This window comes from Cynoglossus semilaevis, chromosome 16 (assembly GCF_000523025.1).
Source record: "Cynoglossus semilaevis isolate Cse_v1.0 chromosome 16, Cse_v1.0, whole genome shotgun sequence".
Lineage (NCBI taxonomy): Eukaryota > Metazoa > Chordata > Actinopteri > Pleuronectiformes > Cynoglossidae > Cynoglossus > Cynoglossus semilaevis.
The window spans coordinates 10,763,950-10,791,424 of NC_024322.1; the positions used below are offsets into that span (position 1 = coordinate 10,763,950).

General features: G+C 39.0%; 1 protein-coding gene across 1 annotated transcript in view; it reads right to left on the bottom strand.

Moving 5' to 3' along the window:
• col4a2 (collagen, type IV, alpha 2) overlaps positions 1-27,475 on the bottom strand; it is a 45,067-nt gene that overhangs the window by 15,124 nt on the left and 2,468 nt on the right. Inside the window, exons 4-5 of the mRNA XM_025063678.1 lie at positions 14,521-14,601; positions 77-216 (exon numbers count right to left, since the gene is read on the bottom strand). Coding sequence (XP_024919446.1) covers positions 77-216; positions 14,521-14,601 — 221 coding nt within the window. The remainder of the gene's footprint in view (positions 1-76; positions 217-14,520; positions 14,602-27,475) is intronic.

Below are 27,475 nucleotides of genomic sequence, written 5' to 3' on the forward strand. Positions count from 1 at the left end.
AGAAGAAGAGAAAAAAATAATACCAGACGAGAAATTTTGCACATGAAAAATGCTCTTTTAAACAAAAGAGGTCAACTTTACCACACTGCCTTTGGGGCCGATGACACCATGTTGGCCACTGTCACCTTTATGTCCTTTATGTCCTTGGATGCCAGAATCACCCTTTTTCCCAAGAGGTCCTTGTATACCCTGAGGACCAAGAGGCCCATGCTGACCCTGGGATTGGGAAGAGGTTGAGATTTATTTTTTTTATTTTTAAAGAAACAATTGCAACAATGATTGCAATCCTAGGGATACAGGAGGTAATGGTTTACACAGTGGTGAGATCTGCTGTCTGAGAGTGGTATTGTCAAAAAGACAGGGCTGAGGGTGGCAGAATTTTTTTTCAGAAGGTTCTGGATGAAAATTTGCAGATCAGTAAAAACTGCTCAGTTGACGTGATGAAGTGTACAAATGATGGTGATGAAGCTGCTGCAGGCAGGAAGAAAGAGTAAGACCTCCACAAAACTCATGAATGTTGTTGTCAAAATGGTAAGGTGAGATACAGACACACAACCACAGAAGGAGCAACAACAAAGATAAAAAAAAAACAAAACTAGATGTGTAAGGAAAGAAAATAAACAATAATAACAATTTCCAGCCATTTGAATTACCTGTTGAAAACAGAGACATAAGAGATGAAATTATAAGGAAAAAAAATAAAACGTAAAAGGTTAAATATTTCAAAACATAACAACAATAAAAAACACCTAACGTCATAGAGAACTTGATTACTAATGTTGGAACTATTTTATTTAAACCACACGGAGGAGACAAAGATTATTGTTCTTGGTCTAAAACAATTGCTCGAAACCCATTTCGCTGCCTCCCTCTAGTGGCCTCTCATTAAAATTGGACTTCCAACTTCCATCCACTGGCTTCTTGTCCCTTTAAATCATTGGTTTCAAGATGTCAACGTTGTATCAAATATTAAAAAAAATTAAAACTGTATTGATAAACGTTTACAGCTTTTAACATTTATATTTTAGTTAGAGCCTGTGAAGCCTGTGAGCCTGAAAAAAGGGACAAAGCCAAAAGAAAAAGAAGAAAAATTTTAGTTAGAGCCTTTAGGTGAAATAGTCAAATGCTTCTGGATGTCTGTAAAGCCTGGTCCAAACCAAAGATGACATACAAATTAGATAAGCTAAAACTAATAAGTGTTTTTCGACTGGCGGTCAGCTGCATTTAAATCTCTCACATCTTTGTTTTGATTGGTAGTTATTTGTTATTTGATGATTTATGTTCTGATTGTTATTGTTATCTTTCTGCCCAAGCCTGTAAAGCCCTCTGGTCACCATGGTTGTTTTGAAGGGATTTAAACAATTAGAGCTGAACGTCAGAGTTGAAGAGTTGAAGTGTGTGGTTGTTCCTGGCACAACTTTAACCATCTTTTTCTTAGTTTCCTAGTCACTACTAACTACAAATGTTGATAAAAATGAGCACATTTAAAATACACGTTAAAAACCATTTTACACCAGAGACTGCAAACATGATACACTCAAAAAAATAAAAAAATATGATGAATAAATCAATCTTCTTTGCCACAGCTGTGTTGTAATCTGCCTGACAGGTATCATGTGACCAAGGATTTAACCTTAAAATAACATTTTCATGAGAAGGGTGTGGCCCGTGACATAGGGTTTAGTTGGGTATAGAAGTAAAAAAACAAACAAACTAATATTTGAGAAGAGAGCTGAGAGTTGCTTTGAGAGCAGCTTGTCAACTAAAGACAGCACTTACTCACTGCCCTGTCCTCAGTGAACTTCTTTAGTTGAAGCCTTCATAAACACATGCTGGGCGTGCCGACCATATTTTAAGCTTGATTGGGTGAAACAAAAGGTTTTTCCTGCAGTATGTGGAAATAACATTGTGTGAAACAACTGTGTATAAGAGCAACACTCTTGGTGGACAAATTATGGCACAATTGTATATGTATTCCACATCATGTTGTACATGCATTAAAATGTGTAACATCAAGACAACGTCTCAGTTTTTCCACAGTTTAACAGTTGAAATGTGAAGCTCACGCTCAACTAAAAAACACCATGCAGACACGGGTGGATAAAATGGAAAGAGATGGGACTGAGGACAACCAACACTATGGGAGTGTTTGTCTGAGACCTCTTAGGGTCAATAAGTCATGACCTTTGAGGTTTTTGAGGCCTGCAAATGTTTCTGTGAGAACCAACAAACATTGTGATGTTGTGCTCCCCAGAGAGCGAGAGTGAGAGTGAAGCTCTGGGCCTTGTTATATGACGCTAAAGCCAAGGGTCTTGTTGGAATTAATAAAATTCCAGGGAGCCTAAACAATGTCAAATAACAATTCAAACAAGCTCGACGACAAATCAGATCCAGACAGTGTGAGAAAAAAGTCCAAGAAAAAAAGATGGCTTCATGTCTGAGTGCATACAGCATGTCGCTCTCTCTCCTTCTCTCTCTCTCTCTCTCTTTGTGCATGTTTGTCTGTTTTTAAAACAACCACCCAAAGCTCACAGGAACAGAAGGTGTGTTTTGTCCTGGCCTCAATCTCAAAAGTGCAGCTGTTGCCTATAGAGCAGACAACAGTCGGACGACAGGCCTGTCAAAACAACTCCTATTGCACACGGTTAAAAAGAAGTGTTATTTAGTATGTGCTGTTTTATCACTGTTACCAATAAATAATAAAACTGAGATAGATAGTCATTGATCAGATCTGACAGGACAGATAAAAAAACCCAGGTACAGGCCTCTGATGGGCAACACAGCTAATTTCACTTGGCCTATAGCAATAAAGGAATAACCTGCAGGCGCACGATGATCTGCTAGTCATATCAAATGGCCCATATCTGGCCCATATTGGGGCAAACATTTGGACCGCTGAAAAGTGTTAGTGGTCTAAGTATTTCTAAGTACATGTTAATACTCAGACAGTTAAGAATTGCTATAAAGTCATAGTTTTTCAGGTGGTCCTTGGGAGAGACTGACTGTTTAGTTTTGGTCTTGGGTAAAAGACTGATCAGTCCTCAAATCTCATAAAATATAATCTATGGCCAGCAATGGTTTCACAGTTCCTGACTGCTGCTAAAATAAACGTTTCAAATGTGACGTGTTTGAATTGTGATGGTGAGAAAAATACATGACATCAGTTCAACAATAACAGCTGCAAAGTGTTAGAGAATGTCAATCACGCTAACTCATTATGGGAAAAATGGTGGTGTCGTCAGCATATGATGAGCATATAATTCAGACAAAGGGAGAAATGAAATGTACAGAATAGTGACACTATACTACAGTATGTTCTAAATTAGAATTATTAATTGAACGATAGGGTAGCAGTTGATTACAGTTGGGTATATTGTATATATTTTTTTCATAGTTAGGGTTTAGTAAAACACAAAAGTATGTGTGTGTGGCTATAACTGACACTAGATCCTTGTCTATAGCCTTTGCATGGTACAGTGTGTTCACTGCAGACAATCTTTCTGCTTGGGTTGAACAGAGGCCTGATAAATACCAGGCTTCTTTTATAGCTGATGATGGAGGACAGATGCTTCAAAGTGCATGCTTGAACAAGAAAACAGCCACAATGCTGCATCTACTGTAAACACAACGAAAAATAAAAAAATAAATAAAGATCTGTAACACTACAGTACATTTATTTGTCTGTCCAGATGCTGAATATTTATAGATAAGATAATATTTCATTTTTTAAAAATGTACTCTCAAATGTTATTTACCTAAATATAATTAGAGCTTCTTTAAAAAAAACTATCTTCAAGTTAACTTTGATTTGCTAATTTAAACTTATTGGCATTGAAATACAAAAACTTTAAAGGACTACAAACTCACTAAATGACAAAGTGATGGACAGACCTGTGCAATAAACCTCATGACAGATTGTTTTTTTTTATCAACATGTCATTTTTTTATCTCCCCTCTTCCGCTATGATCTACACCTCTTCCCAGTCCTCCCCATTCTTAAATAACCTGTCATCCACTGCTTCACTTCCTTCATTCCTCTCGACTCCCCTTCCTTATCAGAGCCACTTCCACACAGCATTTCCTTCACTCCCAGAATTGTGAAGAGTTCTCACATCCCTCTGCATCTATCCAAACACTCCTTTGTTGGCCTGTATTCTCTCACTTCCTGTCTCTGTTGAGCTAAGACACATTTTATAATTCTACAAATCAGCTGGGCAGCATCACATGAAGATGTTGAAAAAATGTTGTAACAACGTGAAAAATCACACAAAATCTTGGAAATAAAATAAAGGAGACTTGAGTAAAACAGAAATAATAGAAATTGCAGAATATAAATATATGAACAAGTACGGCCAAGTCATGTATTTTAATTAACTTGGTCATATTGCATTGTAGTTGTAACAACACATTTTGTCAGATTTTTAGTACGTAAACAAAACCAGGGACAGACGGTCTGTGACTGTCTGTTAACATCTCGTTCTTTTAGTCTAGTCATGAATTCACGTGATCACGAAGCTGAGGAAATATGGGGTGACCTCTGAATTTGTCTTACTGTAGCCGTGTGTGGGGCTCTCCTTCTCTTTATGACAAATTAGGCCTCACGTCATTCCTTCATTTGTGTATCTTATGACCTTCGTAATAACAAACGATGAACCATCAATCTGCTGTCAGATGGACTAGACTCACAGGAGAGAAGAGTAAAGTTGTGATAGTAGTAGTTACTGGGTCATGTCCACAAACAAGCCCAGTTTATTGACTTCATTCTGACAGATGTGAAAATAGATTTTACAGTGTCTGAGCAGTCACAAAAATGTGGTTTCAAGTTATTGTTGCCAAGGTGAATATACACTGTACAAGTCCTTATTTGTACGTGAAATGTTTAACTGAAGCACAAATTACGTGCAGTCAGAACAGTCGGTCACACTGGCAAGTACACAAGCACTTGAGCAAGGGCCTTCATGACGTCTTGTTCCTTTCTGAGAAAACCACTGCGCTGTCTTCACTGTCTGTGTTTCTATGTGGGTGTGTTTGCATTTCTCATTCCTGTATCACAGCTCTATTAAAGGTCCCTCCATCTGACCCCATAAATTTCATCGGGACTCAAAAACGGCCCCTTGGGTGGACGGTTTTGGAACAAGCCATTAGGAACAGGATGGGAACATGCAGTCCAGTGTGCAAACCTCTGACCTTGGGGAGAAATAATATAAATCAATAAACAACTGGCCGGAAGCTCCCTCTCTACTGCATCTCTACTAAGAAAAATACATTCATCCAATTTAAGGGAAACAGAGGAAAAGAAATGTGAGCAAATTAAAAAGATCAGTCGGGCCAACATAAATGGAAGCTATCATATATCATACACAAAAATGTAAATATATCACAGCGATATACAGACGGTATGCTTCCCACATAAACCAGGATAGATGCTTTCATGTATGAATCCTGTTGAGTTTACTTTGCAGTAAACAAGCCACAGTGCCATACGGTGTGCCCTCAACAGTTGTGTATACTACAACTCCGCAGATGAATTGAAGACACTGAAGCCTAAACAGAGTTTGTCTGCCATGTTGTACCCACACTCATTCATCTCTCATTTTTTAATTGTATTAAAGAAGTGTCCTAATATTACACAGAATTACTTAGCACAGTACATTGACTAAACTAAACAGTAAACTTGTAGACGTCTTTCTGACGTCCATTTCTGACGTACAGTCTATGGTCAACCCTTATCTTTTGTTTACGTAAAAAGTGGACTATTATTGTCATTAAGTGAAGAATAATGTGTCTGAGTCACACAGTACACTTAGTGATTCATACACTGTAAAAACATCAAATCTGGATGACAATCTCTATGTGCAGCTCATTCCAAGATGGATGACACAACTCAACACATCTACCTCCTACATTAAGTCTTCATTTATTGCCAGAGCTCTGAGAGCAACACAGCCAACAGACAATAAAACAGCATTAAAGTAGTCAACCACAGGTGGACCACATGAAAATATATAATTTTTTGGCTATTTCTTACACAAACTCAGACAAGGGTCAGGGCACTATGGTCTTGATGGACAGGTCTTGAAAGGGATATACTGTAACTTTTATTTTTACATAAAGTTTGGACTTCAACTGCGACTAATCTGAACTACATAAACACTAGTTTCTATTTATCGTTCATGAGGACGAGTTACAGACATATTGTCTTATATGTAAATTTGCAACAAAAACTAGTGTTTTTGTTGCAAATTTACTTCTGATATTTTGAGCAGGGGACAATCACAGGATCCAAGGTGTGGCACAAATTAACTGTTTCATTCCAAAAGAATCGACTCAAATGGATCTAATTAGGACAAAGAGAATAGCCTAAATTAATTAAAGAAAAAAAATAAACAGGTGATAAAGGAAGAACAATGTGAAGTTTAAATATGGAAATAAACAAGGAAGAAATGAACCAATAAAGAGCAGGAAGACAGGCAGAATGAAAGGAAAGAAATAAATGAACATAGGTGCCTCTAGAAAGAGGAAAAGATGTAAAAGGGTGAAAATTAGAAAGAAAAAAAACATGGAAGAGAGTCTGCTTAATGTCTCTTCTCTGAACACCACATAAGGATCAGATGCTTAAGTGGATGAGGTCCTGCTGCTCTGTGACCTACCTCAAATATTTTTCTTGGACACATTTTTCTTGGACACATTTCCTCTTCCCTACATGATGCCCCATAGCGGGGGTGGGAGGAGTTGGGGGGGAATAAGTGGTTTGGGTAAAGAAGACTCTGTCCAAAGGACAAGAAGGTTCTATATTGAATACCCCAAGGAGGACAAGGGCAGAATAAATAAACATCTGTAGATGATGTTTGGATATCTATTAGAGTGTGTTTATATATCTCCTGGCTGTAGCCACGGAGGTCAACCTTCTGAATCCCCAGACATTCGAAAGAAAATCCTTGTGACAGAGCAGACTCCCAAAAATAAGGAGCGGAAGTTAAAGCAGAAGGAGAAAGTACAGATCAGCAGAGTAACGACAACTGAAGTTGTTTTTGTAAAATATATACTCCTTCAGATGCCCTTAATATCTCCTGTGAGAACAGATGATAAAAGAGTTGACGTTCAAAATTTATATAAATATAAATCATCACATGTCACTTGTGTCATTTCTCATGAAGGTCTGCTGCTCTTTGTTTATCCTTTTCAGCACACAATGACTCTGTTGCCAGGAGCACAGTTTACATTAGAATGAATGTGTTTGGGCCCTGAGCTAAATTTTGCATGCACGTCACCTTTATCTCCCAGCACGTGCAGAGAAACGTGCCAGAGATCTGACAGCAATCAGACAGAGGGAGGGGGCCGATAATGACCAGTGGAGAGACTGTGTGTGTGTGTGAGTAAGAACATGCATGAGAATAGTAGGCGTGTGTTGAAGATCAAGACTCAGAGGGCAGAGGGGTGGAGGGTGGGGGGCTAGAGGGGTCCCAGGCTGAGAACAGCACAGCTTGCACCTCCAGATATCCCAGGGGTCTCTGGGGCCTGACACCTGTGCTGTTGCGTCATGGTAGAAGAACGAGACGTCTCCAGTCTATGGTCCAAGAACGTGTGTCTAAACAGGTCACAGCTGCAGCTCTTGTGTTTGTGTGTGTGTGGGAAAGTGTGAGACATGGTGCACAGTCTTAAATGAGGTGTTACCCTCACCTCAGAGACCGGCCACCTGGGTGTGTGTATATCAGGTGTCGACCTGAGTCTGAGTGTGTGTCTGTGCGTAATGAGGTCCATCCTGGGTGCGTGGCCCCAAAAATCCCACTGTTACAATTACCAGTGTAACACACTGCTGTTACACCTTCCATACGGTGGGTCTCCCAGACCTCTGTTGTTTTCTGTTTATAAAATCACACCAGGGAAACGTGGATTTCCTAAACAAAGCTGTTCTCTGACATTGTTCATCGCCCCGGAGAAAGACACGTCAACGGTATTTTTTCAGTAACCGTTGAGAGGTTGCAGGAGCAACGGGCAACGGGCAGAAACATACTGTATACTGTAAACTGTATATTTATGTTTCGTGTCCAGTTTTCTCAAATGTAGAGGAATGGTTGAAGTTGCACAGCTGTAAGATGAAGATAAAGAGGCAAGTGTTGATTGAACTTTGAAGAAGTCCAAGTGAAATGAGGATGTAAAAGAAGATGAATAAGAAGACGATATCTATTAGATGAAGGAGGAAATTAAGATGATGAAGGTAAAGAATAGGGGAGTAGGAGGAAAAAAAAACAGGGAAGTAGAAAATGAAGAAGGGTACCAAGAAGAAGAGGAATTTTTACTTTAGAACAACTGGTAAATACAAAATGACACCACAGTCATGGGAAGCCTCATGTTTAAACAGTAGGATTTGAATTCAAATGCCCAGCTGTGATGTTGGCTCTTTTTGACATGGACGTCCGCCAGTTACATTAATGCCAGGGATCCCCATATAATCCTCTATTTTTTACGTTCTGTGACCTGTCCAGCTGCTTGATTCTGCCCACAGGCCAATTTGTTGCCAGTCTAGAGGAGTGTTTCCATTTTCCCACACACACTGGGATGCAACACCCAGATGTAATGCACATTCCTAGACAGTTTGCAAGTAAGCACATCAGGGCAGAGGTCCAAGCATGTATATAGTTACTAACCAAACACTGACAAAATGAATGAAGTCATAATCTCAGCAGATATACATCACATCACATCACATCACACTAATGGTCTCATTTTCCTTAAGTTGCTGGTGATGACAGTTAAAGGTGGGACTGTACCCCGACCTAAAGCTGTAAAAAGCTTCACTGACACGTAACGTAACACTACCATAATGACTGCATTACAGAACGACACATGATGTTGCATCATTAGTGTCCAAGGTGTTCTTCTAGGAATACTATACATCTGCGTTGCCAATAAATTATGACAATGTCTAAATTTCATTGTTTCCTCCGACGTTGCCTCCAAAGTCGATTTCCCAAAAGGTCTGATGGGTAACAGATGGTGTTACTGTGGTGACCGAAACCACAGTCCTCGTTCTACTGCCCTGAGGATCCTGTTTGATGATCGTAACATTTCCTGACTGCAATGGTGAATTTTCCAGACAGTCCACATATTGGACCACCTTAATTACCCCAATTGTAAGACTACAGACAACTTGACAATGCAGTTTGATTCAGGCATAAAACATGATGTGCCTTAATGTGTTCTTCAGTACCAGGCAATGGGAGTTACAAAAAGTAACCAGGAACCAGTTCCAGCGTTTTACAAGGCAACTATGTCGCAGCCACATCTTAAAGTATGTTCTAAATGTCAAATCCCAGTTTTGCTCATCTGAAGCTGTGACCGCTCCATTTGGCCTCACAGCATGTGCTGCCTGGTGATAACACCATCAGGCCACAGACAATAACAACAAGGCCAGTGTCTGTCACAGAAATACGAACCATTGGAACATTACAGAATGACTGCACTGTGACACAAACAGGAAATATGAAAATTATTAATGAAAAGTTAAAAAAAGATTTTAAAAAAATCATGCTGTCTCACCCATATTTACTGGAATTATTTTCATTTTGCTCTTCATAGCCAATATTTTCTTACATGTTTTGTATTTTCTGAGGTTTTATAATTATTGTTCGGGTTTTTGTCTAAACACAGCAGAGTAATATATACTATTGACAATAGTAAAAAATATTTTTAATATGTAGTAAGTAATAATAAAATAAGTAATTCAATAAATATGTCTTTTGTTAGCATATATGCTAAAGCAGCCCAAGCAGAGCAGAAGTGCTACTAAACCACCTGAGTATGACAAGAAATAAGAAAATAAAAATTAAAAATAAAACATAATTTTGTCTACAAAGCAGCTGTGATACCAGCTGTATTCTTACCCTGGCTGGGCATTCGCGATTAACAACTTATTACAGTATTTTCATCCAACAGACCTGAGAAATTTAAGGTAATGCCACATTTATTTATAGTGAGAGTTGTTGAGTGTTGTTGACACTTATATTCTAGACTGGTGTCTTAAAAAAAAAGAAAAAAACACAGAGATGCCTTTCTGTCTACACCAACAAAAGCTGCCTTGTTCCTGAATAACGACCTTCATTTTAAAAGTGAGAGAGTGAGACTCTTTAACAGAGCCTCAAAGATTGAACACAGACAAATGAGGAAAACGGCATAAACACTGCTTCCACAATTAGGATGCTCCTTTGAAAAATGTTCCTTTGATCACCATGACAACAGTAAAGTCATTAGGAAAATATGTCTGTGATCTTGTGAGCTTTAGTTGAAGATGTTGCTCTACAGTGACCGTTTGTTGACAGGCGCTGCAGTACATCATCTTAGAGTCTGTTTTTTTTACTCGTGTTTCTTTTTTTATAGTAACTTTAAAAACTCATTTAGCACAGTTAAGAACTGTGGTAAAATGTACTGTATATCCACGACGTGAAATCGTTGTTGTTTTGTTTAATTATTGTGCTCATTTATCGTGATCATCTGTCGTGTAGTTCGGTGTTTAGGTAACCAAGAGAACCTAAACAAGGCCCCAGTGGAATGTGTAAAGTTTAAGGAGCACATTTAAGAGTTTTTGTTTCCCCAAAGCATGACTTCAGAGCCTCATCATAACTTTTGAGAGCCTCACACAGCGGTTTACAGACATCCTTAAAGTCTATGACCTGTAGAAACAGCTACAAATGTTACATCTTCACATCTTTTGCCTGAGACACTGTACGTCACTGTGTTGTATTAACAAACACAAACAGCTGGTGGCAGTCTGTTTGGCTCAGCCTTTCTCCATACTCTGTCTTTTTCTGCAGATTTAGTTTTCTCACCAGACAAATGTAGCTTTCGATCTCTGCAGACTGATTTTTTAAGACAGTCTAATAAAAGACGATCTTTCTGTCCAGCAGTTTTAGTGAAAACAGCAGGTTGTTAACGTCCAGCCCATCCTTGCCAATCATATTCACATATTCCACATAGTTAGTGCTCTCTTTCTCTTGGGCCCAGTTCAGGTCAATATCAGGGTGAAGCTCAGGTTTGGTATAAGAGATGGTTGGTATGAGACATGCGAAGCTAAAACAAACTCCTAATGCAGACCGACATGCCAAGGTAAGGTTAGAAAATCAGATCGGTGTTTCACAGACCTGTCTCTACTTTCAGACCTGACTCTATTTATAAGGAGTTAGCCGAGTCCTGAGAGGTAACGCAAAACAGAGGACCATCACTGATATATGTGATACCGCACACATGGCCTAAGGGTTAAAAGATTGGGTTTGTGACTGGATGATTAAACACACACACACGTATGAATGCACAGGTAGAGCTGGACTGTCTGGAACCTTCCTGGCTAATCTGATGACAGCAGGACAAACTTTGAAAGAGTTTGAGGAAGTGGTGTTAAGTTGGATAACGGTCCTTGGGATACTGGGTGAACTGCTGGTACAGTACAACATTTACAGTAAATCCTCTGGTGAAAACAATATTCCGAGTCTCTGAGTCTTTGATCACTGCTCTAACCACAGCATTCCTCTTGGCCCCACTGTTCTTTCCTGTAGGAAACAGGAAAGAACATGGACCCAAGGTAGACTTGTTTGCGTGGAACAAGGAAATATTTGCCATTTATAGCTAAACATGGAGAGGATCTTGTTCCTATAAAAACAGACACCATTTATATTAAAGGATCAGTGCACTGTCATTGTGTTGAGCTTCCTGAGAACTGTGTCATGTCCTGTTCTTCACTCCAAGCTCTAGGTTCCCATGGTAGATGGGCCAGGATTTCTCCATCTGCATATGGTCTGTAATGCTGACTAAACCTTCACACAGACTCTGTGCATTTGTCCTTCCTTTACATACTGTTTGTGCTGTTATACCGTCATTGACTTTACTGCATCAGTCAGCATCCACTGTCACAGGTGTTGACGTCTGAGGACAGACAATGCGATTGGTACAAAGTTTCCTTATCAAGTGAGTAGAAGTACATTTTTATCCAGTATAATCCCAGTGCCACTTCTCATGGAGGTAACAATAGACAGCATTGATGACCTAAACACATTTTCTGGAGGTTCATGTTTAGTTTCTCACGATCTTCAACCAAAGCACCTGGATCTGTTGTCTCCTTAGGTGGATAAATGATTTTTCCCATTCACCTAGGCTTGGAAACTTTTTAGTCCCTATATTTGAATGAATTCCTAATTGTTTTGTCATAATTCAATTTTAAGATGATCTCTTTAAATCACCAATGTCATGAGTCTAATAAAGTCGAACAAAGAGAACTTTGTGGGGAGCTTGATATGATTTTTTTTACACTCCTTCTCTGTGAAGGCTGTGGGCGGCAGAGCTGGAGAGGAGCATTGCCAAATCTCTGCTCTGCCTCTAAAGTAGAATATCCATGAAATTAACATATTTCGTTTCCTACTAAACAATCAACTGTATTCTTCCTCTCTCTTTCACACTGTTGCTGTCTGTCTCTCCACTCTGTCTGCATTAATATCCATGAAATATCTTTAATCTCTGTGCATTTTGTGTATCACGGTGACTATTCATGGGTAGTAAATTCATGAATGTGGATTTAAGCATGTATTAAACTGCCATGTTTTGCATGAACTAAATAAGTGGCCATGGGGACACCAGGAAACATATAACATAACAAATAAATAAATAAAGAATTGCTTTAAAACAATTTACAAATGAGCTTTGAATTGTTATAGATCATTTTCTTTTCTAGCAAAACTAGTCCATAATAGTCAGTATCTGAAACAACTAAAAAAACAAAGGTGACATTATTTGTACCAATACTGAAACATACTGTAGCGCGTATACAGTCCTCATAATGAACGAAGAGTATGAATAATCAGAATGGCAGATCTCTGATTACAGACTTTGTCTGCAGTAAAGACTATTTACTATTTTGTATTAATGTGCAAATTGTCTTTGATTACAATTGCTTTCAGTGAACATTATGTAACATTTCCTCTTTATGTCTACCCTACAGGTTAAACAGCGGGGAACATAAAGCAGGGACCCTGGTCTAACACCACCTCCACAGATCTGCCAAGTTAAGATTCTGACATGGACTTCAGCAGCCATTTACCCATTAACACCCATCTCCTAATCACCACAGCTGCGTCAAGTCTTAGCAAATCCAAGCAGCTGCGGAGGATCAGTTCGTCCTTTTGAGTCAGCCGTTCATCTCCGTGACCCTCCGTAGGGGAAAGATTTGGAAGAACCGGAGACAGACGTGAAGCAAAAGAGCCAAAAGGATGAACACATCTGTGGTAATCTGTCTTGGTTTCCATCACATTCACAAACAAGCACATCTGTTGGCTGATGAATTTTCAGAGGGATATTTTTTTGATCTGATAAAGAACTGGGCTCTGATTTCTGGGAAAATTAACACTCCTTGAAAACATATACATCAAATACTGTGTATAATCTATGTTTACTCTGCGTAACAGGTCATTTATTTTACCTTGTGCTCATGAAAGACCTATGAGCCAGAGTTGGCCTTCTCTTATTTTTATATGAAGTCTAGGCCTTCACGGATAATGAGGACCTCTTCACTGTCTTCGCACTGTCATTATCACTTGTTTCCTAAATTATCCAAATTTTCTGCCCTTCACATCTAGTTGTAACAGACAAAGTGAGGGACAATGATAGGCAGACAGAAGAAGTGGTAGGTTGACCCTGTCACGGGAGTCTGGTGACCTTCAAATGTGGAATGTGGAACTTCCTTTCTCTCTTTCACTTATTCAGGGATTTCCTGTATCCATAGCGAGTGTGCAAGTCAAAGGTCAGGCTACTGTAAAGCTGATCTGGTAAGTCTTTGTTACGTGCCAACAGTTGTAAAGACCAACACTGTCTTCACCTCTGGCCTTTTTTGGTTTTTAGAATTCCTCAGAGGCTCATTCTGTGGTAGTTAGAGGTACAGTAGCTGGGTAAAAGTTCTTAGTCAGACATAGTCCTTGTGTTTCCCCGATAATACAGCTGAATTTTGTATGAATATTTGGCCTGAAAATATTCACCAAAGTAAAGGTAAGGAGTGTGGCTTTTTATTATACAGGTTTCTCAGTGTGGAGTTTGGCTCAGTCTGATCCAACAGAAGTCACTTGTACTAAGAACTCCCCTTAACCGACTAATAAAATAATGCAGGAATGAAGTATATTTCTATACTTCACATGTCCAAATTTAGAAATTAAAAAAAAAGTTTTACAAAATCCATACATGCCAATTTTGAACCATTATATTGTAAAGAACTACATTAATGCCTCTGTTGCCACTGTTGCTCCCTCACTTTAGCACATAGCATTCAGTATATACATTTAAGAAAAAACCTGCGTGGTTACCAAACTATGTCAACTGCCAGTTCTGTTTCATCGTCTGTTATCATGGCCTTTGATGGTATTTTGGAAAGAAAAGCTAACAAAGCTGTGTATCACAGAGGTTCAGAAAGAGAAAGACAGATGATAAAAATATAAAGAAACCTTCTTCCTGGTTTTCAAAGCCGTGCAATAACAAATGGGGACTTACCCTAGCACCCTTCTCTGGGAAACATTTACAGCCTCCGCTGCAATCTCTTCCTCCACAGGGGCCGCTGTGCTTCTTCCCACCCTGTTTAGAAAAAAACAGACAAATCACAGTCAGACATGGACTAACAGATGTCACAGTAAACATAAAATGGCATAGAAATCTGACTAATAGTCCTTGTCTTATGGTTCTGGTCCACTTCATTTGTGTCCATCTTTATGACACTGCTTGCCATGTGTGGGAAAAACTAAGGGACGTACTTCTGTACACATGCACCCACAACTTGCACGCAAGTGTAAAACACTGGCTGAGATTAGGATTGAATGTACAAGTGTATACATGTGTAAGTTTACTGTGTGGTTTTTGGAATACACTTGTTGTTTATGTCTTGACTCTGCTGTACAAGTGATGCAGAGCTGTTTGCACTGTTGAGTAAATCGTTCTGTTGTTCAGAGGCAATGTTTAGGATGTGGCTTCCCTGACTCATGACGAATGTCCAGACATAGTGACATAATGGACATCCATGTAACCATGAAAGTCTTATTCATCGGGATTTCTGGGCCCCTTCTTTTTACATGTGCAGACAACTAAAGACAGCCTGTCCTTGGTTGGTCTGCATACCGAGAAAACCACCCACCAACTGAGGCTGATCTGTGCCAGTGTGAGCGACGCATTGTACACACATGCAACTCGTGGGGTCTGTGTGGACACGACATGATCAGAGAAAGCAGTGACCCATATGGGATTTCACGTCCTACAGGTCAGAGGTGTCACTGTGACACAGGCTGAGATCGATGGAGGCATTAATTAAAACATAACAGTTTTGAAGTGTTAGAAGAGGTTTTTTTTTGTTTTTTTTTGTTTTAAATCAAACCCACATTTCTATTTGTAGCATTTGAAAAAAAGATGGGACAAAATAATGATACTGTAACATGTTTGTCCTGGCACATGAAATAACTAGTGATTTGCTGGTTAAAATGGATAAAGGTGAAAACAAATGTCTCACAAACAAAGAATAATTTCAACACAGATATTCAAAACTGAGGAACTCAAATGATAATAAATTATATTATTATAGAATAATACAATTCTCAGTCTCCAAATAAGAAAGAAATACTATCCCAGTACAACTGACTACAGACATGCAGACAGCATCCATTTCGCTGTCGTACATCCACCCACACTGTCCTCCCACAAGGCCATACCATAGCCTGCTTAGGCAGCAAAAGCCTCAAAGACTCAAAGACTACCCATTAGAAAAAAGGAGGGAAATGGCCACAGTGGCAACAAATTGTCACATAAAGAGCCTGAATATTTCCCCCTCCTCAGTTTGACAGAAGATCCCAGAACTCCCGCTGACAAAGACTACATTGATACACACAAAGACCTTCTTCAACGTACAGATGCCGTCCTTTAATGATCCCCTATCACCACAACAAAAAGGACCCTCTTCCTCGCCCTCTTGGAATTCACTTGGCTGCAAGTCTTTGTTAACTATCACTTGATCTGAGGGTTGCTTCAAACTGCTGTTTAAATTTGAAAACATGATGAAGCCGTTGTGTTTTTTTTGTATATACCCAGATTCAAGTGCAAGTGTTTTTTTTTAGGCTGGGGAAATATAGGGAAAGTCACAAAATGACCTTTTTCCACAGTGATGTGGAAATCCAAAATATAGACAATAGGCTGTCTCAACTCCAGAGAGAATTACAAAGAACTGGCTCCTATATAGTTGATTACGCATCACGGAGAAATGCACCATCCATTCAACATGTACAGTGCACAGGTTCAAAATAGCTGAGGGGTTGTTTCATTGAACAATAGCACTGAGCTGCAGTATCCTGTTTTCTCCATCTGCTGACATAATAAGCCAATCTTCCACAGCTGCGGAAAACACCTTGGAAACAAATTGGATGATGATCCACAGGCGGTATTACAACAATGGACTGAAAGCTGTGGTAATGTCATCAAAAGCGTACAATGTTAGTGCATTATAAACTAACATTTTAGTTCCAGTTTACAGTTATATTATTAATGCACACAGCTCATTGACAAAAAATGTCTTAAATTCATTTTTTGCTCAACTGTCTGGTTTTACCATAATAGGTTGTTCCTCTCAGTCAGTCAGTATTTGGTCATTTTCAATTAACATGTTAGCTGTGAGTAAGCTAGCAGGTGATGTACAGTAAATTTCAAAAATGCTTTGAATACATTCTACAGATTACTTTAGTGGATTCATAATTGTATCACCATAAGTTTGTATCATTTTCCAGTGTGACCCACTTCTATATGAAGTCCCACAATCACCTGGAAATACAGTATGTTTGAGAACTCCCTTTGTATCTGTCAATAGACCTTCAGAGAATAGTATATATGAAAGAAAACAACTGCCATAAACACGGGGAGTTAGGATCTGGTTAGCTTTGCCTGGTCACGTGTGGCATTGTTAGTTTACAGTACAACACTCCACTCCAACACTCCAATCTGTGAAGATATTTCAGAGGCCTCCTGAACTGCCTACACAGACTCTGTCTCTGCTTTACATCAATACACGTGCCTAGTTGTAGCTTACACAGTGTGTCATCCAGCTCTCCTGGTTTTCTTTTTCTCAGGCTACAGTTATTCTCTGTTTAATTTTCTTCTGTCTCACCTTATGTCTCTCTTTGAGACACTCCACTTCCTGCCTTGTGTCCACACCTCCCTCCTCTAATAGTACCTGTCTCCACCTACTCTGTTTCACTCCACCGTGATCACCTAACCACCCCCACCTCTGCCTATTTTACTCCACCACAAACTAAATATAAATATATATCTATATAAACCCCTTACTTCCCCTATTGTGGTTGTCAGTTCGTAACTTTCACTTAGTCTGAACCAGCATTGTCTCTAGCTAATTCCCAGTGTCTTCCTCTCATTTTTGGACCTTTTGTGTCTCAGCCTAGCGATTCTGTACTTCAACTGTGTACCTTTTGCCTTCCTATGTTTTGGCCATCTGACTAGGACTGACTCTTCCTGTCATTAAAGACAATGGTGTTGCTATCCCTGCCCTGCCTTTGACCCTCTCAGCTAGTCTCGTCACACAGGAGCCAAAGCAACATCTACTTAAGTGTCATTCTTCTACCTCCTAATTACTATCATCCATTTTTATTAAACCATTAAATGCATGGATACCTGACTGTATGATGACCTGCAGGTCAGAGTTGATCAGATTAATGTCTGTGTACTGCAGGTCTGTGTACTGCTGTATGTTTTTCTCCCCCCTTCTTTATGGCTGCACTGGTGCCTCACTGCGCCCATGCGCCAATTCCTTCAGTATAATATACAGTGTATGATATAAAACCAGCTGCATCAACAGCCCTGGTTCTCACGCCCATTTTTTTTACCCTTCCTCCTGCTGCTACACACAGCACAATGTTAGCAAAGCTATTAAAAAGAAATATGGAGGGATTATTTTTGCTTTGAGAATGGAGGTGAAGCAACGAAGCAGCCCAATGTTTTCACAAGATCTTTCTTCAGGTAGAAAAGCAAAGCGTACAAATTGTGGAAATCCAAATATTTAGGCATAACAAACACCTAAATGTCTGCGAATGCAGCACAACGGCCATATAGATCCATGAGAGTCTGTGGACAATGAGGTAAAATCTCATCTAAAGTCTCACACCTGAGGTTAAGGTCTCTTTTGTAAAATATATAAATTTTACATGAAATTGTTTTAATCAAAATGCTAAGACCAAGGTAAGCGCTGGTTTCAAACACAATAATGCGAAAAATATAAACTACATTTCCACACAGTCCATTGCCATAGCACAACGATAGCTCATATAAGCTAAAGCTAATTAAATTAACGATCATCACCAGAAATGATTTACAGAGGCATTTTCATTGGCAAATGATTGAACTGATTACAAAAATGGGGTATTAACAATGGTAAATTCCCTATCTCCTCTTTGGTCCGGTGTTGTGTCGATGCACAAACCATTCTACCTTGAAAATTTTCCATCTGTATAATCTATTGTCAACTTGAATCACCGCAATCGTTTTTTTTCACACTGATTACAGTAGATTTTATAGACATAAACACTTCCTACCGCTTCCTGACAATGTGAAGAGCGGCCAAAGTCAACACATCATCCAGAGCGCTCAACACTGATGATACAAAAACATACAGCAAATGCAGACAAAGCAAACTGAAGGCAAATTATAAATACAGATGTAGAGAAATGTTGTCTGCTGTGGAGAGGGAGGTGCAACATGAAATAAGGGGCAAGATGAGGCCTCAATGTGCAATGTGAGACGACAACCTAGGGGATTTAGGGATGATTTATGGTACTTCTCAGCAATCAGAAACCCACATAATTATGAGTACAATAATTGGTCAATAAGGGCATGGTGTCTTTAAGTGGTAGAAGATTACAAATGACAGAGAGAAAGAGGATAGAAAAGAGCAACTGAATTAGAATAAGAAAAAAAAACACCCATTAATGGAATGCAGAAAATGCATCACGAAGCCTCTTCCTATTGGTTCAAACAGCAAAGTAGGCATAAAACACAGTCTCATGAACAGAAGAAGAGAAAGACTGATAGGAGTGTATGATCTTGACTAAAAAACTATACGTAACTCAATGTCCTGTGGACCAGCTCTCAGCCACAAAGAGATCCGTCAATCTTTAGCTGTCAAACTGAAACCCATGTAAGCAGAGGCTCTGAACTGCTTTCTCAGTTTTCACACATGAAACCACACAGCTTGACCATAGACGCTGTTTGTGTGAGACTCATTCATGTCATTAAAGTGTCACATGAACAGAGATCACAGGCAATTTGCAGGTCAGGATGCGTTTGATCTGCTGACCACGGTGACACAGTTGGTACCAGTTACCATCTCAAACAATGTGAAGGACAAGGTGGACAAGGGTGAAGAGAGAGATGGTTGTTGAGATAACAGTAATGATGACAATCAGAAACTAAATCCTACAACAAGAAGACCCAGTGTGTTTGATCTGTGAACTGTTTGTCAAGGGCTCGTTTCTAATGAAGGATGTGACCTTCCACCTTTACACTTTGACCTTGGCCCACAGGAATTCCTAACACCATCATTCAAATCTAAGGTTAACAAGGATCCAACATAGTTGCTTTTCAGTAAGCTGCCACAGTTACAGCCAATTATCTTAAAACAGCTGGTAAATAGTGTATTCTTCACTTCACTCTGTTACTAACACACTTACAGCACAGCACACATTTTTGCAAATAAAAACAAACGTACGTATGTTGCTACTCAATAAATGGAAATGACCCAAAAGGTGAAAATATTTAACACATTTTTGTCAGAAGCACTGTGCCTTGGATTTTATTACACATTACACCCTAAAAGAATTTGTTCAAAGGCAGTTATTTTTACCACTTGGTTTAGTCTAAGTGAGAGATGGCCTTACATGGAGAGTGTTGACGCTCCTGGAACAGTACATCCACACCATGGACACTTAATTTAGAAGAAATACAGTATGATGTATGACATTAGCATGGGCCAAGGGGACACTGGGGCATTTTGTCTGTCAGTGTGTGTCTACATTTGTGTACTGTATGCAGGACCATCTGTCACGGTTACGATGTGCCAAGTTTACAGCTGCTCGTCTTCACTCTAATGATGCGGTGCTGAAGCTGAAGTGCAAACTTGCTAAATTTGAAACACCTGGTAACTTTCAACACGAGTCTCTGAGAATAGTTACAATACATGCAACTCACACGTGTGTGCCCCAATGTCTGCACTATATCACAGTGTCAGGCCAATAGCCGTTCTACACTGGGTGTGTGATACTCCCCTGTTTGGGAAGAATTCAGAGAATGAGAGTTAACACTATGAATGTAGCTGTACTGTATAATGTTAGACAAAAGTTTTCATCACTTTCACTTTTGTCACTGATTCAAGTCTCAACATGTAAATAATGGGTGGTCACTATTCAACATAATTAATTTGCCTTATAACTAACTTTAAGTGACACTTATTTATATTCTATTCTATAGTTAATTTTGATATACAGTATTTGTTTCTATTAAACCATCCATTTCTCCTCAGCTTCTGTTGGCATATAAGACTTTAGATACATGTTTCTGAACTGTGATTGGTTGACATTTATTACTGTGCTCTATGACTTTGCAATGAGCCAGAGTTTCCGTCTAATTCAGCTCTGACTAGGATTGGTAAAAAACAGAAGATAGATTAAATACATTTTTTCCAACTTCCTATTCCTTTGATATTTGATTTTCATCCTTTGAGACATAATAGGCGATCAAAGATAATAATCTGAATCAGCAATATTGCAAGGCTTCAACTGGATACTAACTCTCTGTTTTTTTTATTTCTTCACATGTACTGTATAATATCCAGCATGTTTGAACCAAGTTTCTTTGAAAAAAACCAAAAAAAAAACCAAAAAACCCCCAAACAAACAGACTCAGCTGCTAATTTCACAGTCAGACAAAAATAGAAAAAAAAACATGAAAATGTCATCTGGTAAACATTAAGCTGAGAGAGGTAAAAGAGGCAGGAATTTGGGCGAATGCTCGCAAACATCTGTAAAAAAAAAGAGGAAAGAAGTCTGTCTAAATGAACCCTGTACATCTTTGTGAGTCAGACTATAAACGTAAAAATAAATAAAAGAATGTGCAAAGATGAACACTGAAGAGAGTTTAAAGGCAGAGTGAGTGACTAAGTCAAGCTGAGGATTGTTGCTGTTTGGCTGTGACTCATGCGGGCTGTTAGAAATGTTTTCCTCACAAAGTAAATTCGGTGACTGCCGCTGCAAATTATCTGAGTTGTTCAATTCATGTGGAAAACAGCGTAGGACGATGCCAAGTCGATTAAAAAGCTCAACTTCTCTTCTAAATATATATCATTCAAACTTCACGTAGGAAATTTAAATTTCCAAAAAACACAATGGTGTTTATTTTTTACTTTCGCTGCGGCCCTGTCTTCCGCCAATAGTCCAACGCAGACTGGAATTGAATAATCAGATTACAACTGCTGAGGAACAAACTCACAAAATGGTTAGAAAACAAACACATGCATGCACGCACAAAACACAGAAGCCAAGAAAGAAAAACATCAAACAAACCCATGTCAGGGAACAGCTTCTATTGAGGCATGTCTTGTTGTAATAACTCCCGCTTTACAAAGGTGTTTGTTGCGGTGATAAGGGAAATTCTTGAGCCAGCTATAATGCATTTGGCAGATTTTATCGTTGATAACAACTTCATCTTGTCTGCACCATTGCTTATTTACAGCAAATTCTTCTTCCTGCCACACCACCATAGACTTCCTGCAGCGGTGTTTAAGTGCTGCAGTCACTGTGTGCAGGCATTAAACATCCATGGACAAATGCGTTTACAGTAAAAACATCTTTTGAGGAAAAACACAGCAGAGTGTTAAAAAGCCCACGCCACAGTGTTGTTCAGAGGAAGAGGAAGTAGAAGGAGTAAATGCAACGAATGGTACAGAGACAGAATTAGAAAAGAAACATGTGACAGCCATAGAAAAGACATTAAGGAGTGTCTACTATTTGTCTACTTTCTTTTGTCAGCGTGTCATTTCCCTGGACCTCAGATGTCACATCGGTTCTACTGGAACAGGGCACAATTATTATAATTATTATAATAAGAATTATTTTGTTTAATAAAATGTTTTCGTCAAAGACTGAGTCATTAGCATCAATTTCTATGAAACTGGTCAGTAGTGAAATTAATAACTACTTTTATAGATCTAGTGTTGCAATTAAAGAACATATAAGAATGTAATATAAATTCATTTATAAAGCAGCAAAGCACCGCCTTTAGACCTCTATATAATTTGAACAAGACAAAGTGCTGTAAATAAATCATTTTAAAATGATTAAATCAACAAAAACAAAATGTAAAGTTGCACTGATACTGTATGTCAAGCTATTCTTCCAGACATTTCCAGTGTTCGGAGTGAATAAAAACATATACTATTATTTTTTAAAGCCAAGAGAAACACTTATTTAGACGTGAAAGAAGCAAGAGCTCCCTCTGTCCTCCTGAGGTTTACCTTCTGTATAAACACAGGCCAAGATGTTTGCACAAAGGCTTGATGCAACTGGACCTTCCCTCTTTTTTAGGTCAGACCAAGGCTTAACTCGGTTTCCCAGTGGACAACTCTAATCAGAACTTCCTGATACAGACTCGAATAAACCAACCTGCTCTGGTCTTTTGTGTATGTCAGGTCTTGTTGTGGTTGAGAGATTTTGCTCAACCCCCTAATCAGATGACCAATGGCAACCAGATGCAGTGATCCCTTAACTGTGAGGCCTGAGAATGTTTGTTTTTTGTCCTCACAGGAAATCCAAAATGAAGGAAAATCATTCCAAATGAGGGCTGACAGGAATCATGGATTAGATCTGGACAGGTTTAAACTTGATTCACAACACTGCTGTCCGCGTGTGAGAGAGAAAGAGGTAGATGTAAACCATTTCATCTTTTTTTTTTTTTTTTTTAAAAAAATGTAGACACATTAACCAATATAACCACTGACATATCTGCAGAAGCACATTTGGAAAATAATTATAGCCATTAAAATTTCACTGGCCCGTCTGGACATGTGTAACACAAATTCACGTCATTTCCATCTGCAGCTCCGAAATAGGCAGAGAGAAGGTCATAAAATGTTGGAGACGTTATCCCAAGTCATTCCTTTCATTTTGTTAACACCACCCAGATTAAAACAAATAATTCACTTTGATCTCCAAGCAGCAATGGGGATGTTTGGTCTACGCTGGTCCGGTCTGAGCTGTGAGATCAGGGAACAGCCTTGTTACCACCTGATCAGATATAGTTTAGACATAATGACTGGAGAGCATGACTAACCCCCCCCCCCTCTCAAAAAAACGAAAGTCAAACTTAAATAAACTCAATCATGTCACCAACACCTGTTCAACCAGACGCTGTATGACTAAGCCCGAGGATGATTCTGTGAGAAAGACGTACGTATGGTCTGCGAAGGTAAACACAGCTGAGACAATCCTTCCTCATGAGCTCACCGAGCAGACTCACCTCAACTGAGGACATACAGACGTAAAGAATTGCACATGTACTGTAGCAAGGTCAGACCCAGGGGGGGTGGGGGGGGGTGGGGCTATAAAAATGGGGAAGATTGTGTGAAGTGATAAAGAAACAAGCTAGGAGGAAAAAACCAAAAACAGTCAGAGCATAAAATGTCTGCCAAATGTCCCTTTCAGAGATAGACGGAGCTAGAGTCAGGGGACACAAAACAGGGGTGTTAGAGTCCGGGGGCAGAAGTGAGGCTATAAAAGGAAATGAGAGATGGAGCAGTTCACAGAGACCAGGTTCTGGGAGGACTGGGAGGAACAGTGGAATTCTTTCAGTGCTGCCTGATGGTACCCCTGTGTCCCCACATTAATCACTCTAATGGCAAAGGACATGGGTGGATACACACAGTTTATAAATATGAAATATATCCTTATAATTAATTATGCTTTCAATCCTATTTACGAGGCAAAGAAATGTCAAAAGTTGGAGTTTATGAAAGGTAGATTGTCTCACAGAGGTACTGAAAGTGACCATTCTCTAATTGTAAGGTTTAAACTACTGAGAGAGGATACGTCAAAGTAGCCAATAACTGGTACAAATTAATAATCAGATTAAGTGTAGGGAGAACAGAGTTTCACAAAAGTCTATCTCAGTCTAATGAATCTTTAAATGTAGATGAATAGGCCTGTGCAGAAAAGAGAAGCAAACAATTGACTTGATTAAATCCCTTAATGTTAGTAAAAGTTAGAAAACATAGTCAAATCAAGGTGGACTTCGCTGATTGGTTCGGAGCCTTAACTTTAAGTCTGATAACTGTAAAATATACGTACATATACGTATTTGAATAAATGCTTATTTATTTGTGAGTATAAGTTCTAGGCCTTTCAAAAGATCTTTGTTTTTTTTATTAATCACAATTAATTGTGGAGACTATTTTTTATAATTTATCATTTTATTCTGATTTATTTGACTCATTTAGCTCAATAGAGACACATAACATAACATATTACAGGAGATGAGATAGATGTTAGGCAAAGGGTGAGGGGATATGCTGCCTCTTGCTGTTTTGTTTTTCTTTAAACAAGTGCTATTCAAATATATACATTCACTTTAAGTCAGACAGAGAAGCTGTGTGTTTGTGATATCACTGTAAAGCCTGTTTGTATCCTTCTGTGTGCTGTGAGATCACCGACTGTCACACATGAGAGCAGATGAAAATGAAGCATGAAGAATGATTATCTGTGGAAACAAACCACTTTTCTGGAACTCAGCTACTCAAATATTGACTTTTTGTTGATTAAGTACAGACATATTTAACCAAAATTATTTCTTCATGCAATGCCCTCTCATGCCGTTGCATGTAAACTATGAACAGGTCTGGGTAGACACTATCAAAAGACATCTCTGGAGTACGTGGGGTCCAGTTGGGTAGTAAAGAAACGCCAGGCAGATTTAACTCCAGCCCATTTCCTTTTTCCTGTTTAGAGAGCTTCTCTGGTCACTGTTCTTTCTTTCTGCACAGTTCTGTGTGCAGGATGTTTTTCCTTAAAACGAAACTTCACAAAGTCCAGATACAAACACAACACCCACACTCTGAACTTACCATGGAGACAGAAAGAAACCAGAGAAAATACAATAAGACACATGCTTAAACATACTTGTAAAGATGATAAGCAAATTGTACAACTAATTAAAGGGATATTTTCAGGACCCCACAAGCTAACGCTACTCAAACTCTTAAATTTAGACATCAATCAAAAATAATACTCTTTCAACGCTTGTTATCAAGTAAGTGTTTGTTTAGCGCAGCATCTGGGAGCCAACATCCAAACACAACAGGCCTTCCCTCACTCAGTAGGTCACTCTGCCCATAGCTAAACTGGGGCTAGTGATTAGCCTATTATACTGTCCCAGCTCACATGCATTTTTATTTTTATAAAAATGTAATCCACAGCTGTTATCAGTTAGTTAGCTCTCGTTGGACCAATTCACTACATAAATGGATAGTTTGATAGCCTTCCCTCATGTCCTAAGGTCTCCTTGCTCTGCTTTCCAGTCATTTGTTTGTACGAAATAAAATATTAATTATTCCTCCTGTTATTACAGTATTTGTGCTACACATTTGGAAATGGTAAATATTCAGGACAAACAAGATTTTTATCTAGCTTTAAATTATTTTTTCTTTTCCCCAAATTGAAAGATTATTTGAAGTGAGTCAGAGTTGTAATTGCTAATGAATAAATAAAATATCTTCATTTTTTATTATTATTGTCATTAGCAAACTGTGCCAGTCAAACTACTTGATCAGTAAAGCACTGCGATGACATCTGGTCACTGAGCTTTGTGTTGCAACAGATGGGTTTTTGTTAGATATATTGAGCAATAGACTGTTGAGTTGCTGCAGTCATCAGTTCCACCATCACCTACACAGTGACTCACCATGTTGTGCTCATTGATTTCTTTTACAGAAAGGTCAGCTTTATAACTAAGGTGATGTGAAACTTCATGCCGCCTCTGCTTCTGTCTTTCCCTCACATCAGTGACAAGGAAGCTCTACACACAGAGGCTTCTCATCCAAACCTGTGGTTTCCTGCAGTACAGCTCACCACAAAGGGCTCCTTCCCTGATTGTTACAGCAGGCACACTTCATATCACTGCTGACATTTTTCTACCCTTATCACATTCAGACATCTTCCACCTCGCCCCGGACACACGCTTTTCTCCACAATAAAAGCATCACACATGAAAGGTAAATCACGTGCCCACTGTTTCTCTGCCAACCTCTTCACACTTCACACACACATCACACACCAACATCTAAATAGCTTTTCCTCCTATTTGCAGTCCCCTTTGTGACCTGCATTACCTTACACAGAGTATTACGGTACATCTTATAGCATTTAAAAGCTGCTGTACTGTCAAAAGTATTTTTTCAAATCTTTCAAAAATGCACACAGATAATGTTTGGCTATGTAGAACACAACATGCTGCAAAGGTTAAATTTATCACAATCATCCACTGAGCAAGGTAACATCTAAAGCAGCCATGTGCTGCTGTAGTTTAAGGTTCTGCTGGAGTCCGAAGCCAAAAAACTTCAGTTTCTTTCTTGGCCACAGATAAAATTCCCACAACTCACACATCCGCTGCCAGCAGCGTCTACTTGTTCCATTGAACACATGTTGAAATTCATTCCTAAACATGAGAATCGAAGCCTCTCAAAGGGCCCTATACGAAAGATCCTGTTAACATTACTAAGTCAAGAGCCTTCCTTCATTTATGCCCGTGGGTAAATTGGGGGTGTACCTGCCCCCATGCACAGGATCATGGTTTTGCTATCAGGAGCAACTGAGCGAGGAGCAATGTACTGTCCAGAAATGATTGACCAACAACACTACATTTGAGGGACTGTAGGGTACGCCAACAAAAAGGTAACATATCGACAGACTTCCAATCAGAAATGTACTGGGAGTAGAATTAAATCTCAGTTGAAAGAGTATGTAAGAAGAATATAAGATTTCAGTGGTCAATTAGCAGTAGTATAATTAATGGCTGATTCATTTGAGTGCAGAGCCCTGCTCCTCTGGGGAGCTGATACTTCCAAGGTCAAAATCACACCCTATTTTGAAACACACACCACCAATGTAAGAACTTGACTTTACTACTTTAGTATTTGACTTACGACTTTACTGTTAGGGCAGTAATAAAAAAAACAACCTTAAACCTTAAGAAAACTATTGACATTCTGTAGTTTACGATAACAATAGTTCCCCTCCTTTTATTAACTTAACAATTGCCAGACCTTCTCCTTTCTCCTAAAGTCACCCCTATCTTTAAAGCCAGCTCAATGAGAAACTTTGGAACACAGCAAAATTAGATCAATTATGTTTTCTATAAGCAGGGGAAT